This window comes from Corvus kubaryi, unplaced genomic scaffold, assembly GCF_017639235.1.
Source record: "Corvus kubaryi isolate FWS band 111438036 unplaced genomic scaffold, C.kubaryi_AGA036_p1.0 37394, whole genome shotgun sequence".
Lineage (NCBI taxonomy): Eukaryota > Metazoa > Chordata > Aves > Passeriformes > Corvidae > Corvus > Corvus kubaryi.
This window is the reverse complement of record NW_024581133.1, coordinates 12,996,673-13,010,528: the sequence shown is the minus strand read 5'-3', so window position 1 is coordinate 13,010,528 and position 13,856 is coordinate 12,996,673. Positions and strand designations below refer to the sequence as shown.

The 13,856-nt window shown below is 40.1% G+C and overlaps 1 protein-coding gene across 1 annotated transcript in view; it reads left to right on the top strand.

Annotated features, from left to right (window-relative positions):
- Nucleotides 1-13,856, top strand: part of PRTG (protogenin) — an 80,568-nt gene that overhangs the window by 61,444 nt on the left and 5,268 nt on the right. The window contains 7 exon segments of the mRNA XM_042039564.1: nt 3,925-4,020; nt 4,551-4,737; nt 6,401-6,528; nt 7,287-7,457; nt 11,074-11,256; nt 11,835-11,955; nt 12,914-13,079. Of these exon segments, the coding sequence (XP_041895498.1) occupies nt 3,925-4,020; nt 4,551-4,737; nt 6,401-6,528; nt 7,287-7,457; nt 11,074-11,256; nt 11,835-11,955; nt 12,914-13,079 (1,052 nt within the window).

The window sequence follows — 13,856 nt, the reverse complement described above, 5'->3', positions numbered from 1 at the left end:
ACAATTCAGTGTTACCAGTGATTCAGAGAAATTTTGAAAATGCAGAGGTGAAATATTGATGTGAAGTTTTTTACTTAAGTTGAATTTATGTTGAATGGACTGAGTAAATCACTGCACCTGCTTTGTTTCTGAAGAGCAGTGATTTTCTGTAGAGAGATGTGGTACTCCTGGGTCTGTTGTGAGCATAACTGTTTCCTCCAAGCCTTCTGTGCATGGATGGTACACACTGTCCTTCCATGGAACAATGAATTCTCAAGAATCTGAGACTGTCAGTCCCCAGGTGGCCATGCTATCCCCAATCTTTTAGCAATGATTTATGTGTAAACTACTCAAGATACCTGTGCTGGTTAAAGATAAGAAAGCTCCTGAAGTTTGTTTTCTCTCTACGGGTATGTCTGGCTTTGAGTGTTTGATCCAGCTGATGAACTGCGAGATGAAAGTGTTTGTGCCAGGTGTGTACTGGGATTGCCATTGAGGAGTAAATCATATCATAAGCCTGTAAATGAAACGTAAAATTGTAAAAAATATTCTAAACAAAGGTTACTTCAGACAAAAAGTATTTCCCACCACCTCATAAATAGCGAGCAAGTACTGTTGGAACTGAGGCAGGTCTTTGGCAGATCTTTGGTTACTGTGTTTGGCACATGGTGAAAAAATGATCAGCATGGATCTGCATCTTGGTGGTGTTTTTGAATTGGTCTTTGCTCATGTTATGTGTGTAATCTGTGAAGCAAGTTTCACATCAATTTCTATTGCTGCTCAGTACACTGTCTTTAATTCTTTTCTATCATCCTTTTTAGACGACTGTAACATTGAGGCTTTCCTAGGGAAGTACATAACGTACTCCTCCCTCCTCAGCTGCCATTTCAATTACAGAAACCCGCAGATGGGTTTAACCATAGAAGCCCTAATGTGTGACAGCTTAAAAATTCTGACATCACTTTTGGCTTGAACTGGTCCTGCCACCAATTAAACCGTGATATCATGAAGTGAAAATAACCTTGTTTTTCAGACGGTAGGGACTAGTCCAGATACTTTACTTTTAAACAGGTTTTTCTCTAAAAAGATAATTCTGCTTGAAACTTCTTGTGTTATACAGGAGTAAGAAGAATGGCATTCAACACTGTGTTTCTTCTACATGTAAAGTATTAAGGATACTTTAAAAGTAAGGTTTTAAAAATGTGTTTTTTCTCAAAGACATTTGTATTTTTTTGTGGGAGTTAGATTTTTTTGCCTTTCTTCCACATCCCATTATTCTTCCTTTTCTCCTCAATCAAGTGTTAATGAGGAATTCAGTTAAAAAAAAAAAAAGAAATGCAATGAGGATAAACAGACCTCACAGGCTCCTCATTCAGCTCAGCAGGGCACTAGAGCTCAGCTATCCTTCATTTCACAGCGAAGATGATCAGTTCTGGGTGAGCACTTTCAAAGGGCAGGGAGTTTTTGAAGGTGCTCGGCAGGATGATGGATGGCCGTGCCTGTCATCCTGTGTCCTGCGGAAATGCCGCGGGGGTCTGCGCTGGGGGCTTGTGGAGAGAGGGGAGGGACACGCGGCCAGCGGGGCGCTGCCGGCTGCGCCTGCAGGGCTGCTCAACAGTGCTCCAGCTCGAGCCTTCTCCAAGAATGGCTGGGACAAGTGATTTTTTAGTAACAACCTCCAAAACATAGTCCTAGAGAGATCTTAAAGATGTCTTGATGACCTCTGTTTTAAATTTGGGCTTTGTTTTGGAATGCTTTGGTTGCATGCTAACGTGTGTATTCCTACCACAGGTTAAGGGGCCTGGGAATGTGTTTGCTTCTCTGAGATGCATGCTATGATATTCCTCAACAAGGCACTGTGACTTGATTTTGGTGTATTCAAATCACTTGGGACTCCTGAAAGATTTTTATCATTTATCCTTTTGGTTTGGCCCAGTGTTTTTAAATGTACTTTGGTTTTTTTACAATTTTTAATGTAATTTTGTGAAATTTTACAACTTTATATGTAATTTTTACATATAACATCTTACTGTTTTTCTGAATTTTCAATATTAGAATTTCATATTTTCTTTTATCATGTGCTTAAGATTATTCTGTGTGTTTGTATCCGTCTTCTTTTTTCTGATTTGTAATTTGTTGCCTAGGAACAACTGATGTCATCTGTTGTAAAAGTGCTATTATAAAGTGAAAAAAACCTTCAAAGCAAATGAGAATTTTGCTCTAGTTTAAAAAAGCATGCCTTTTTCCTTTTGTAAAAGATCTATATTCATTATTTACATTGTCTGCTTGTGATGTTAAGGTCTTCAAAAAATGGGAATGGCCTCCTCTTGCCTATTCTACTATTAAGGTCAAACACACCAAAGAAATACTTCAAATATAATAATCCAAATAGATGAGCATTTTTGCTTTTGCATCTATATTTAGATTTTGATAAAATAACCTTTCAAAAATAGACATAGAATACATAGAGATGTTAACTCTACCTAGTGATATCTCATTTACAGCTGATATGGGTAACTACAGCACAAAAAGATTGACTATTTAAAAATAAGTAGGAAAAGATTTTATAAAGGGCGTTATTAGGAAATTACTCTGCCACCTTTACAGAAACATCTGAGCGTTTTGTTCAGATGGTGTTGCTGGTGCAGTGACTGCAGAGGGAGCCAACGATCTGACGGAAACAACACTCCTATTCCTGGTCAAGAAATGTCAGGAATTTGTGTTCCTGTTTATTTCATGAGAAGCCACATCAAATCTCAGCTAAATGGAGAAAGGGAAGAGCTTGTTTTGAGAAGGGATAATATTATGGTATCTTAGGGCAAGGAAAAAAGACATGAACAAGATCAGCACTGTTATATAACATCTGAAAATGTTAATTAAAAGAAATAGGTTCATGTCAATAGAAGAGGAGAATGTCCCAGTACCTGTCTCAGTACTGGGGTGAAGTTTAGCTCATGTGAATTGATGGCAAATGCTGCCACCTTGCAAATCATTGCTGTGTGCAAGGGGTTGGCTGCAAATGCAGTTGCAGGGGAGTAGCTGCAGGAAGCAGAGCAGCTGTCCTGGTGCCTGCACTCTGGCCTCCTGTGGGTGCCCCACGCCATCACCACTTACAGAGAGCTCCAGGCCCCTTCCTAACTCATTTCTCTGTAGCAATTTTTCACTTGGATCAAGGCCAGCATATCATCAACAGAACAGAGAAGCAGCAAACTGCAATGTGGCCACCCAAAGGCACGGGCAGAGAAAAGGAATGTGGAGATCCTTCCAGCTGGGAATGGTGACCCTTTAGGAGTGCCAGAACCAGCTTGCAAGAAAACACATGGAGGCAGAATTTGCTAGTCAAAGCATTATTAACAATCCCTGTTGTTTCACAGTTTATCTCCTTCGAAGCCTGGAAGCAAATAATTTCCCATTTCTTTGCTGGGTCCTGTCTTGCCATTGCTTTGACTGCCCTGCTTCCTTACAGCTTGTGTATCCAGAAACAAATGTTGTTTTCTGTGGACCTCCTGCTGTTTGTTTTAAAAAATATTTATTAAAGGTCTGAAAACACTTCCAATATGCTGAATCATACTATTAAATCTAGCTCTGTAGCTGTGAAGGTGTGACTTTGTTACAAATAAAAATGTGGTATTTGTCCTACTCCCACTGATTCTGTTACAAACCTTTGCTTTAGGTTATTGTGAGTGAGACTGGGAGATTACTGACTGTTTCTGGGTAAAGATTCAGGGGAATTCACAGGGCTGGAGAGAATACAGGCTTCCAGGCATCCAGCCTGTCCATCAGGGCTACTGATTGTAGCAAACAAGTTTTGAAACAAACTTGCAGGAGCATCAATTTGTCTCACTATCTGTAGAGGCAAGAATATCCTTTTTATGACTTTTTTTTTTTTTTTTTTTTTTTTTTTTTTTTTGCTTGAGCCTAATTATTCCTTTGTTTTTTCTGCAGATCCTAGAAGAAAGTATCATGTAAGGTTGCTGGCATATAACAGTATGGAAGAAGGTTATCAGGCTGACCAAACAGTCAGCACTCCAGGATGTGTCTGTAAGTGTTGTAGATGCATGAAGAATTTTTTGAGAGCTGAGCTGTTTCAAGGTCCTATCAGCTCTGTGTTTTTAACTTGTAAATAATCAATTAATTCAGTGTAAAACAGAGAACAAGAAAGATCATATCAATGACAAATACTGCCTTAGTCATCCTGCAACTGAGACAGTGTCCTGTGCTCATTAAGTGCAGTTGAAGAAACAAGATAGCCCAAACACATTTCCCTCCCTTGTTGAACTACCTGCTTCATCTAACATGATGTATCCTGTATCTTACGAGAGATTTATCTCTTTTTCTTGTCTCTGCTGATAGTTTTGACTTTGTTTTTGAATAAACTAGTGGGATTGCAGAATTAATATGTGACATGTATTGGTTAGGAGGGATGTCTAATGGCTTTAACCAGATTCTGGGGTCCAAATACCAGGGTAAGGGCAGATTTGAATTTAAACTGTGGGCTCAGACCTCTTAATGTAACCAGTATCTGTATACAGTGCAATAAATAATTCGTATTCCTATTCTGTTTTAAACAGCTGTCCGTGATCGCATGGTGCCACCCCCACCACCTCCTCACCACCTCTATGCCAAAGCTAACACCTCATCTTCCATCTACCTTCACTGGGGAAAGCCTGCCTTCACCTCTGCTCAGGTCATCAACTACACTGTGCGCTGCAACCCCGTGGGGCTGCAGAACGCTTCACTGGTTCTCTACCTCCAAACGTGAGTGCAGCACTGCTGAGGACTCTTGGTTTGCCAGTTCCAGATCCTTCCCACTCAGTTTCTACTCTTCCTGCTCTCTTTTAATTGTCTTTTACTTGCAACAACTTTTATTTCCCTTGGAGGACTGTGTGTTTTGCCCATTGGCTGCTAGTTCAGTTTCTCTGTTTTTTTAAGATATATTCCTAGAACAGCTTAATTCTCTGCCAGTGATCCTTGTGTCGTATCATTGGGCAATTTTTAATGTCTTTTTCGCTGTCTAGGTTGAATTTAATTTTAAGCTCTCCTTCAACTATACAAAAGAGAATACCTGTTTTATAGGTAGCTTGTCTGGGCAAAGATGGGACTCAGTCCAGTGTCTGATTTTAAGACTGAAAATGAGAATTTTTGAGGGTTTGAGCATTTCATTGTGGGAATGTCATGTACCTGAGTGTGTGGCACCCTGCCCGGGGAAAGCTGGGTAGGATTGCTTGCTTTGCAGAGAAGCAATGTGTGAGGCACAGAATGGCTGAAGAGGGAAGGGAGTGTGCCTTGGGTTGCTGTTCAGCCTCTGCTCAGGTGGTGTGGGAGCAGAACACTTTGCTCCATGCTGGGGGCTGTGGGGCCGTTGAGGGAATCCATGTGTGCAGCTCCCTCAAAACTTCAGTTTACTCAAGCCTCTAAATAAGAAAAATGCTGTCTTAAAGGATAAATAGTTTCCATCCTAATATTCATGGTTTTCTCTTCCAAGAACACATCTGCTGCTGTATAACTCCCCGCTTAATGATTAGACACAGTATAATCACCATGCAAATTTCTTGGTGTGCAATGTGGAGCATAGCAAGGACTGCTGCTTTTTGTGATAGGATGAGGCTATTGCAGATACTGGTGACTGCCTCTGCAACAAAAAAGATGAAAATACTAAATGAGATTTTATAAAGCAGTATCTGTAAAGTAAGAGCATTTTAAATTGAGATTTAATCTTGATTGGGGTGTTAACACCCAGAATTAACCCTGGCATATATGAAAGATTTCCCTCTGCCCCCAGAATCAAAGTAAAGCGAAATGTCTACAATTGACTTTGTGATCAAATAGTAAACTGCAATATTATAATTAAGAGAATCAAGTTTGCAATGAATGTATTACTAAATATTACTACCAGATGAGTAAGGAGCATTCATATTCATCCCCTAAACATGAGGTGCGGAGGCCATAAGTGAAAGGGGATGTTGCCCACACAGCCTTTGTGTGTCTGTGAGCTGGGAAGCAGATCTAAGAGGCAATACCACGTGCCTTGTCAGCTGTGACACTGGTTGCAGTTTGTTACTCCAGCGTGAAGCACCGTGTCCTATGTACAAGTGTGGAAAGAGCCGAGTTTGGGATACCTGCCGGTGAGCCAGCCAATAATATTGCTTGTGCATCAGCTGTTCAAACAAGCTTTATAAAAACTTGAGCTCTAGTCAACTGACAGCAGACATAACATCCTCTTGAGAGCTCCAGGGCTGGTACAATTACATTTCCAGGTAGGCAGCACAGATGTGCCACGTGTCTGGACTTGAACTGGTTTGTCCTGTGTTGAACTGACAGTGAGAATCTACTCATGTGACTGAGATATCTGATCATCTGAGTTTAGGATGTTCAAGATAACTGCTGCTGTTTAATGTATTTTATTCCTTCATCTGTCCAGGTCAGAGACTCATATGTTAGTTCAAGGTCTTGAGCCAAAAACCATGTATGAATTTGCAGTTCGACTGCACGTGGACCAGCTCTCCAGTCCTTGGAGTCCTGTAGTCTACCATACTACCCTCCCAGAAGGTAAGGAACCAGGAGAGGACCCTATGGTTCTCAAAAGAATGTTCTGTAAACCAAATGGCCTGAAAAATTGCTTATTAATTTTAAGATGTGTGTAGAAGAGGGAAATCCTTTCCTCTGAGATACAGATAGTGCTCTTCTTGGTGAGAGAGAGAAAAGTGCTAGCAGGGAAATCCATGTTTTGGAACTGTGAAATTCTTTTTCAAAATCCACCCTAAATCAGCATTGATTTTATATAAAGTGTGATGCTTTCACTATTAGCAGCCACTGAATAGAAACAACTCGAATAAAAACTTTAAAATATATATTGGATAAGTGTGGCTGATTCATAGGCATTATGAAAACATATTTTATACCCCAGAAGTTTTGGAAACTGTAAGAATATTACACATCTACTGCCTTAGCTGCTGGTTTGCTTTACTGTCAGCTTGGTAGGGGAAAATCCAAACCTGCAGTTTCATGTTCTCACCATTGCAGTGTTTGGGAGGTACCTGTTTAGAGGGTAATGAAGTGGGGGTTTGTCAGTGACTGTTTCTTTTTGGAGTTGAAGGAAAAATATGAGATTTGTTTTTATACAATCTAAGCTATTGACCAGCTCAGAGTTAACAGGAGAGTGTCTCTGAGGAGCAGTATGTGTTTGTTTCAATGTGGTTTGTGGGATGTAGCAGTAGCCATTAGGTCTGCGCATGAGTTTCTTTCTGAGCAATTTAATTGCATGTTAATTGGGTTAGCCTAATAGCATTGTGTTACTGTTCTCACAGCACCATCTGGCCCTCCAGTAGGAGTGAAGGTGACTTTGATAGAGGATAATACTGCTTTGGTTTCCTGGAAGCCACCTGATGGTCCTGAAACAGTTGTTACACGTTACACTATCCTCTATGCATCCAGGAAATCTTGGATTGCTGGGGAATGGCAAGTGTTGCACAGAGAAGGTAAACTAAAATCACAAACCCATGAACTGGACAAACAGTGATGCTACTTATAAGACACTTTGTTACTTTCAGCAACCTTGGATTACAATAAGAAATAAATTCATATAAATGTTCTCATGAACTTTCTAACTAGTTTAGAATTATTGCCGTGGGAAGATGTGTTAAAAAAAAAGTTCATATTCAGAAGGTGAGGGAAGAAGGGGGCTCTCTGTGTTGCTTTGGAGCTCAGTGTGTGCCTATAAACCAAAATGTCTTGTAAATCCAATTACATCCATCTTAGTTCCATTGTAACCATGATTGTGATGGTTTCATTTTGTAAATGCACTCTTTCAAATCTGAAGTCTCTGAGATGCCTTTCTCTGCAGAAAGAAATGTTTAAATGTGGCTGTGTGGGTTTTTATGTTTCTGTCCATCACTGCCAATCCAGTTAGGTCAGTTTGCTTAATGAACGTTCTCCTACTCCCAGTAAATCACTGCAAATTCAATTTAACTCTCTGGCTCTATTCTACTGCTGAGCCCCAGCTAATCTAATGGTACCTCGGATATGCTGACATGAACCACAGTCACACCTCTGTGATTAAATGTAGAGATAGTATAAATTTTTGTAGGTACTTTAGTGAACAATACTAGGATTTGAAAGAGCTGAATCAAGAATGGATTTCTACTGTAGCCAGAAAAAAAGGAAAAGGCATTTATTGTTCCACTGATACTCAAAATAGACAGAGGCAGTTCAGAATAGATAATGTTCTAATAATATCTTAAACCAGAGAGGAAAGTTCAGTGTTACAGAGTAAAGTCATGTGCTTGAGTAGCCTGTGTAAGGGGATTGCCCTGGAAGAGTTACTGTTTTGTTGTTCTGTGTTGTTACCTGGCTGAAAGCTGAAAGCTGTCAGCAGAGAGTAAGGCTGTATTTTCTGTGGAGATAATTCCAGAAACATAAGGAGTATGCTCTCAGAGAGGATAATTCATTTCACCATCATGGAGAGTGAGCTGTTCTAGCTCAGAGCTGTTGTCCTTCGTGCTTCTCCTGAAGAGAGGACGAAAGACCAACAGCCCTTCTGAAAGGCAGCAGTGCCACTTTGTCTGCTGCAGCATGATGGTGTTTGTCAGGCTGGCCTCAAATAGAGTGGGCAGCTGTGAAGAGTAAAAGGAAAATGACTATTAAACAAAATTTGTGAAAAATAACTAGTGTCTGTAATATCAATCGGGTCTAACTACAGGGGAAGATTGAGCCCATGAGTTTTCACTATTAAAATTGTTCAATGAAGCAGTAATTTAAGTAAAGCTGTCCAACTAAATTGTTGGAAGAAATAGTGATATAAAGTTGTCATATTAAAGGACAAATTTACTATTAATTTTTACTCAATATAAAGCCCAGCAGATTTAAATTCATGGAGAGCTTATATTTGAAGAATAAATCCTGTCATTCTGGTGATGATACACTGTATTTGCTGCATGCAGCGAAGTGGCTGAATTGCTTTCAGATACAGGCATGACTGAGCTGAAAGATGTGACACTGAACAGCATCTCTGATAGTATTTCACCAGAGATTTTGGATGACAGGATGGTAATAACAGTAAACATTTTCATGTGTTCTCATACTGGAAGTGTTGGAGGCAATGAGCAAATGGAGAGCTATAAATCCCAGTGTATTACTGCATCCATCAATGTTAGAGCCACAAATTTTGTATTTTGACAGATATATTAGGGTTTGAGGCATGGTGTGGAATTCAGGCATCTTGACACACTAGGACAATCTGTTATGCTCTTAGTTAAAGTATAGATGAAAAAGTCTGTGAAAGGAAATTAGTATGTAGAGATAAAATTGGGCAAATACTATGATCAGTTCTGTGATAGTCCTTTCATAGGTAATTTGAGGTAGAAGCAGGGTTTGGGGTTTTTAATGCGTTTATTCTGATTAGATCAGTTAACCCTATTCAAAAAACAGCATTATTTTGTCTTGATGCTAAACTTGTTCTGCAGAAGATTTGTGAAATCTTGACCCTATTCCATTCTCATACCTCCAGAGAAATCCCCTAAAATAAAAAAAAAAATATTTAAAAAGACACCAAACCAAAGACTCACCACAAACCAACCCTGCAACCTATAAAAGTCCTTGCATGGGCTTTAGTTTATGCAGGAAATCTCCCAATCCAGCCTGTAATTTGAATGAGCTTGTGTTAAGCCTGGCAAAACCAGAAAATTATAACTGCATTTTGATGCTGATTCGTGGTGTGAGTTATCTTCCAGCCACCTCCCTCTTTTTCCCTAGTTCTCTTCAAGTGGATCAGAAGTTACAGCCCTTGCACACTTGGTGTGCAGTAAATCAGTACCAAGTGCTCACTTGCTTTAGCAATGCAGCAGATTGCAAAGGAGCTGGTGGGAAGAAGCCTGTGATATTGAAATGTGACCTTTCACCCTTGCTGGTGCTAAATATTACAGCTCCTTTGGTTACAGATACCTCACATTTTACTTCAAATGCTTTCAGCTAATGGGTTTTTTTATGGAAGAACTGAAATAGCTTTTGAAGTAGCTTCCTTTTTGCCAAAGATATAATCTTTTCTGTCAACAGAACAACCTTGTATTTTATAGGCTCCTATGATACTATAAATTCTGACTTCTCAAACTGATTTAAAACGTTAAAATTTTGACTTAAGTCTGAGAAAGTGAACGGAATACGTGAAAGAGAACAAGAGATAGATTTAGTGCTGTAACTGCCACTATTTAGGGAAATAAAAGCAGTATATTTTTATGGTAGCAAGAAACACAGGCATTTTAGAAATGAATTGGAATTCTAAGCAGTAGTTGAAGTCCCTGGGCAGGCAAAGCTCTCATTGACTTTTACAGGAGTTTTGCCTGTCTGAGGACAATGCTGGTGAATCCTATTTATGTTCTTAATCTTTTTTCCGGCCTTCAGGGACTTCAGGAAATGAATCCCTAGCATATGAAAAAGACATTTTCTGTAATATTCTTAGTAGCACAGCTTAGATGCACAGTAATCAAGGAAGCCTACACAGGTCTAAATAGGGTTTAATTTTATTTTAAAATTGTGGCATAATGTACTCTTACAAAGCTGTCCTGTTCATTTAACCAACTAGACCTGACATTTGATAAACTGAACATGGATTCTTTTGTTATATCAATTTTCATTCACGTTGAAGGTACAGGGGGTGGAGGAGAGGCACATATGTTCTATATGAGAGGGGTTTAACATTCTGGTTTTGCTACCTGAGAGTCTGGTTAACGCTGGGTGCATCTCCTCACAGATGTGATCACAACATAAAGGCTGTCACACTGAAATGCAGATGGTGCTAGATTTAGGGTTAGTGTGCTGTGTGTCGTAGCCAATACTTGAATCCTGTTTTTTAACTATACTGGCACTTCACAATGTCCTATGTTCAAATAGAATGGAGAGAAAGGAAACAATGGATGAGAAGGCAAGCCCAGTGTTCATTCTGTAGTTTTTATGTGCAGGGTAGAATATATCAAAGTGATCACAATCCTCAAGCAAAATTTAGAGGTAGTACTGGGAAAAAAGTGTATGTCCCAATGTCTAAATCTGAGTCTGCTCCCAAAATTTTGTCTAACTGAAACTGTCTATCATATCTTTTCATAGGAGCAATTACCATGGCTTTGCTGGAAAACCTTGTAGCAGGAAACATCTACTTGGTTAAAATAGCAGCCTCCAATGAAGTGGGAGAAGGACCCTTCTCAAATGCAGTGGAATTTGCGGTCCTGCCAAAGGAGACATCAGAGTCTAACCAGAGACCTAAACGCTTGGATTCTGGAGATTCCACGAGTCAGTGGCAATGTTTTGATTACTCTGTCACAAGTATTGGGAAGAAAAGATCCCTGTTTGTTTTAGCTGTAACCACTTTCTGGGTAAACCATTCTATTTTATGTGAGGCAGTCCTAACAGTATAGCATTTTCTTATTCTAAATGAAACAACTTTGGAATTTTTATCTCAGTTCAACTCAGAGCTGGTCTAATTCTCCTGCTCAGAAATGGAAAGTTTGCCTTTCAAATGAGAATATATAACTGGTTTGAATTTTACATCAGTAACTTTGCAGACACTCTTCTAAGGCATTTCCTTTAAGTCCTTCATCTGGCTTGAGATAACAGTAGCACTGGGTCTGTCCCAGGAAGCACTCCCTTCCTCCCCTCCCACACCAGGGCTGCACTGACCAGACACTCCTCTGGTCTACAAGTTTTATTTTCAAAAGCATAAAACTGTGTGACAGAGAAGGCCTGGAAATCTCATTAGAAGGAAGCATTTGTCTCTGTGGTTGTAACTGTAACCCTATTAATTTCCTGACAGGGAGCAGGGGTTAACTCTTCTTATTTACTGAGCCTTTCTATGTTCCTTTTTGATATAGCTTATTCTGACTATTACCATCTGGACCAGAAATCAATGACTGGCATTGTTGTTGGGGTTTGCATAGCCTTGACCTGCATCCTTATCTGCATCCTGATCTTAATTTATCGCAGTAAAGCCAGGTATGTTTTTGTTCTTGAAGATTGAGCTCTTTTTCAATGCACTCATTCTCGGGACGTGCCTTCTCCTCCAAGAGTGCTAAGTTCTCTGAAGTACTCTGTCTCTTCACCTGTTTCTACCAGCGCTGGAAACAAAGCACTTTGTTGGCTCTTCCTACTCTACCTGAGCCCCTTCTCCAATGAAAAGGAGGAAGAACCCACAGAGTGAGTCAGTGGTGGTACTTTGACAACGAAGTATGAGGCATGTTTCCAGCTGAACCCCCACTTTGAGTCAGATAAGCATGCTGCTGTAAATCATCTGCTCTTCCTGCTTAACCCTCCAGCCTGCCCACACCTGGCTTGCAAGGCTTTAATCCCCTGGGTGTTGCTGGACAAGAGGAACTCTGACTCTTTCTGAAGAAAGGAGTTCCATGATGCAGATTTTAAAGCAGATCCATGATGCAGTTTCTTTGCAGTGGTGCAAGCCACCACCTCTCTGTCATCACCTGCTAGAGGGTATAAACTGGCCCAGTGACTCTGCCCAAAACTTTGGGATCAGAACAAATATAAGTCACTTGAAATAATAAATTAAAAAACTCTCTGAAAGTGCTTTTCAGTATCAAGGGCTTTTTAGCATACGTGCAGGAAAAAATACGGATTGGGAGACGGTCTCTGTGTAGTATGGTAGAAAGGTCTTAATGTCATTAGTGGTTACTTCCTCCAAGTAATATTACTAATCATGACAATTCCTGTCTGTGCATAAGCTTGTAGCCTACCGTGTATGATTAACTGGAAGCAGATGTTATTTTTATCAGAAGCAATAACATTTAAATTCCATGTGAGTTAGGAGTATCATATAACAAAATGTAAATGCCAAGAATATACCAGGATTACTTGTTAATAATAGCTTTGAAGTTTATCCTTGATTTTTTTTGTATTGTATTCCTGTGGGTCAATTTTATTCCTACTTAACATTGTGTAGGAAGGCATCTGCTCCTAAGCCTGTGCAGCAAAGCGCTGACCAGCTGTCACGTACCAGCATCTCATTAGCCAGTCCTAATGAGGTGGAGAAGAATACTGAAGGAATTGCAGAGAATGAAGAATCCTTATTGCCAATGATAGTGGGAAACAGCTTCATCGATGCTAAGGTACAGTGAATTTTACTAACTCCCAGATCAGAAATCTTTCTTTAGAATTCATTGCTATAACGTCAGACTCCTTATAAAAGTAAAATATGTACACTACAAACCTCCAGGAGTTTGTTTTTTTTTTAATGGGACAAGCACAAGCTTGGCAATCCAGGCTCAAATTTTCAAGATTTATCTGAAAGTTCAGCTGGAGATCTGGTTCAGTACATTTGTCTTTGACTGTACTCTGCAGCTTGCAGAGTTTGGCTCTGGCACAGCATCAAAGCATAAAGGCTCTGTAGACTCGGGGCTGCTCGGTGGCCTGTGCTGGTCCAAGCAGCACAGAGCGAGTCCCTGTCAGCACCGAGCTCAGTAAGTGCCTGTGCACAGTCTAGTCAATTCTGGCACTAAGCAGGTGTTAAGAAAAATATTATTTTTCTGTATATTTACTGGTAAGACAATGTTGTAGTTTATAAACTCATACTTGGTCAAATTATAAATTAGCCTAGATGGCAGGATGTACCAGTGGAAGAGTAGAATCTTCAGTCCAGCAGTCCAGTGTGACACCACCACAGTGGCCTTCCTTTCACATGCAGACATACTGAGTTAAGGCTTGTTCTGTTCACACTGCAGGCTCGAGTGCAGCTGCTCCCTGAGGATATGTGTGAGAGTTGGGAAATGGAAATGGACCCAGCAGAGGCACAGACACTGCCTATGAATGGCCATATTCTAAGTCCTAGAGCAAGAGCAGTAGCTGGAATATTTTGCTGTGCGTCTGCAGTATTGCAGCTTTGGGTC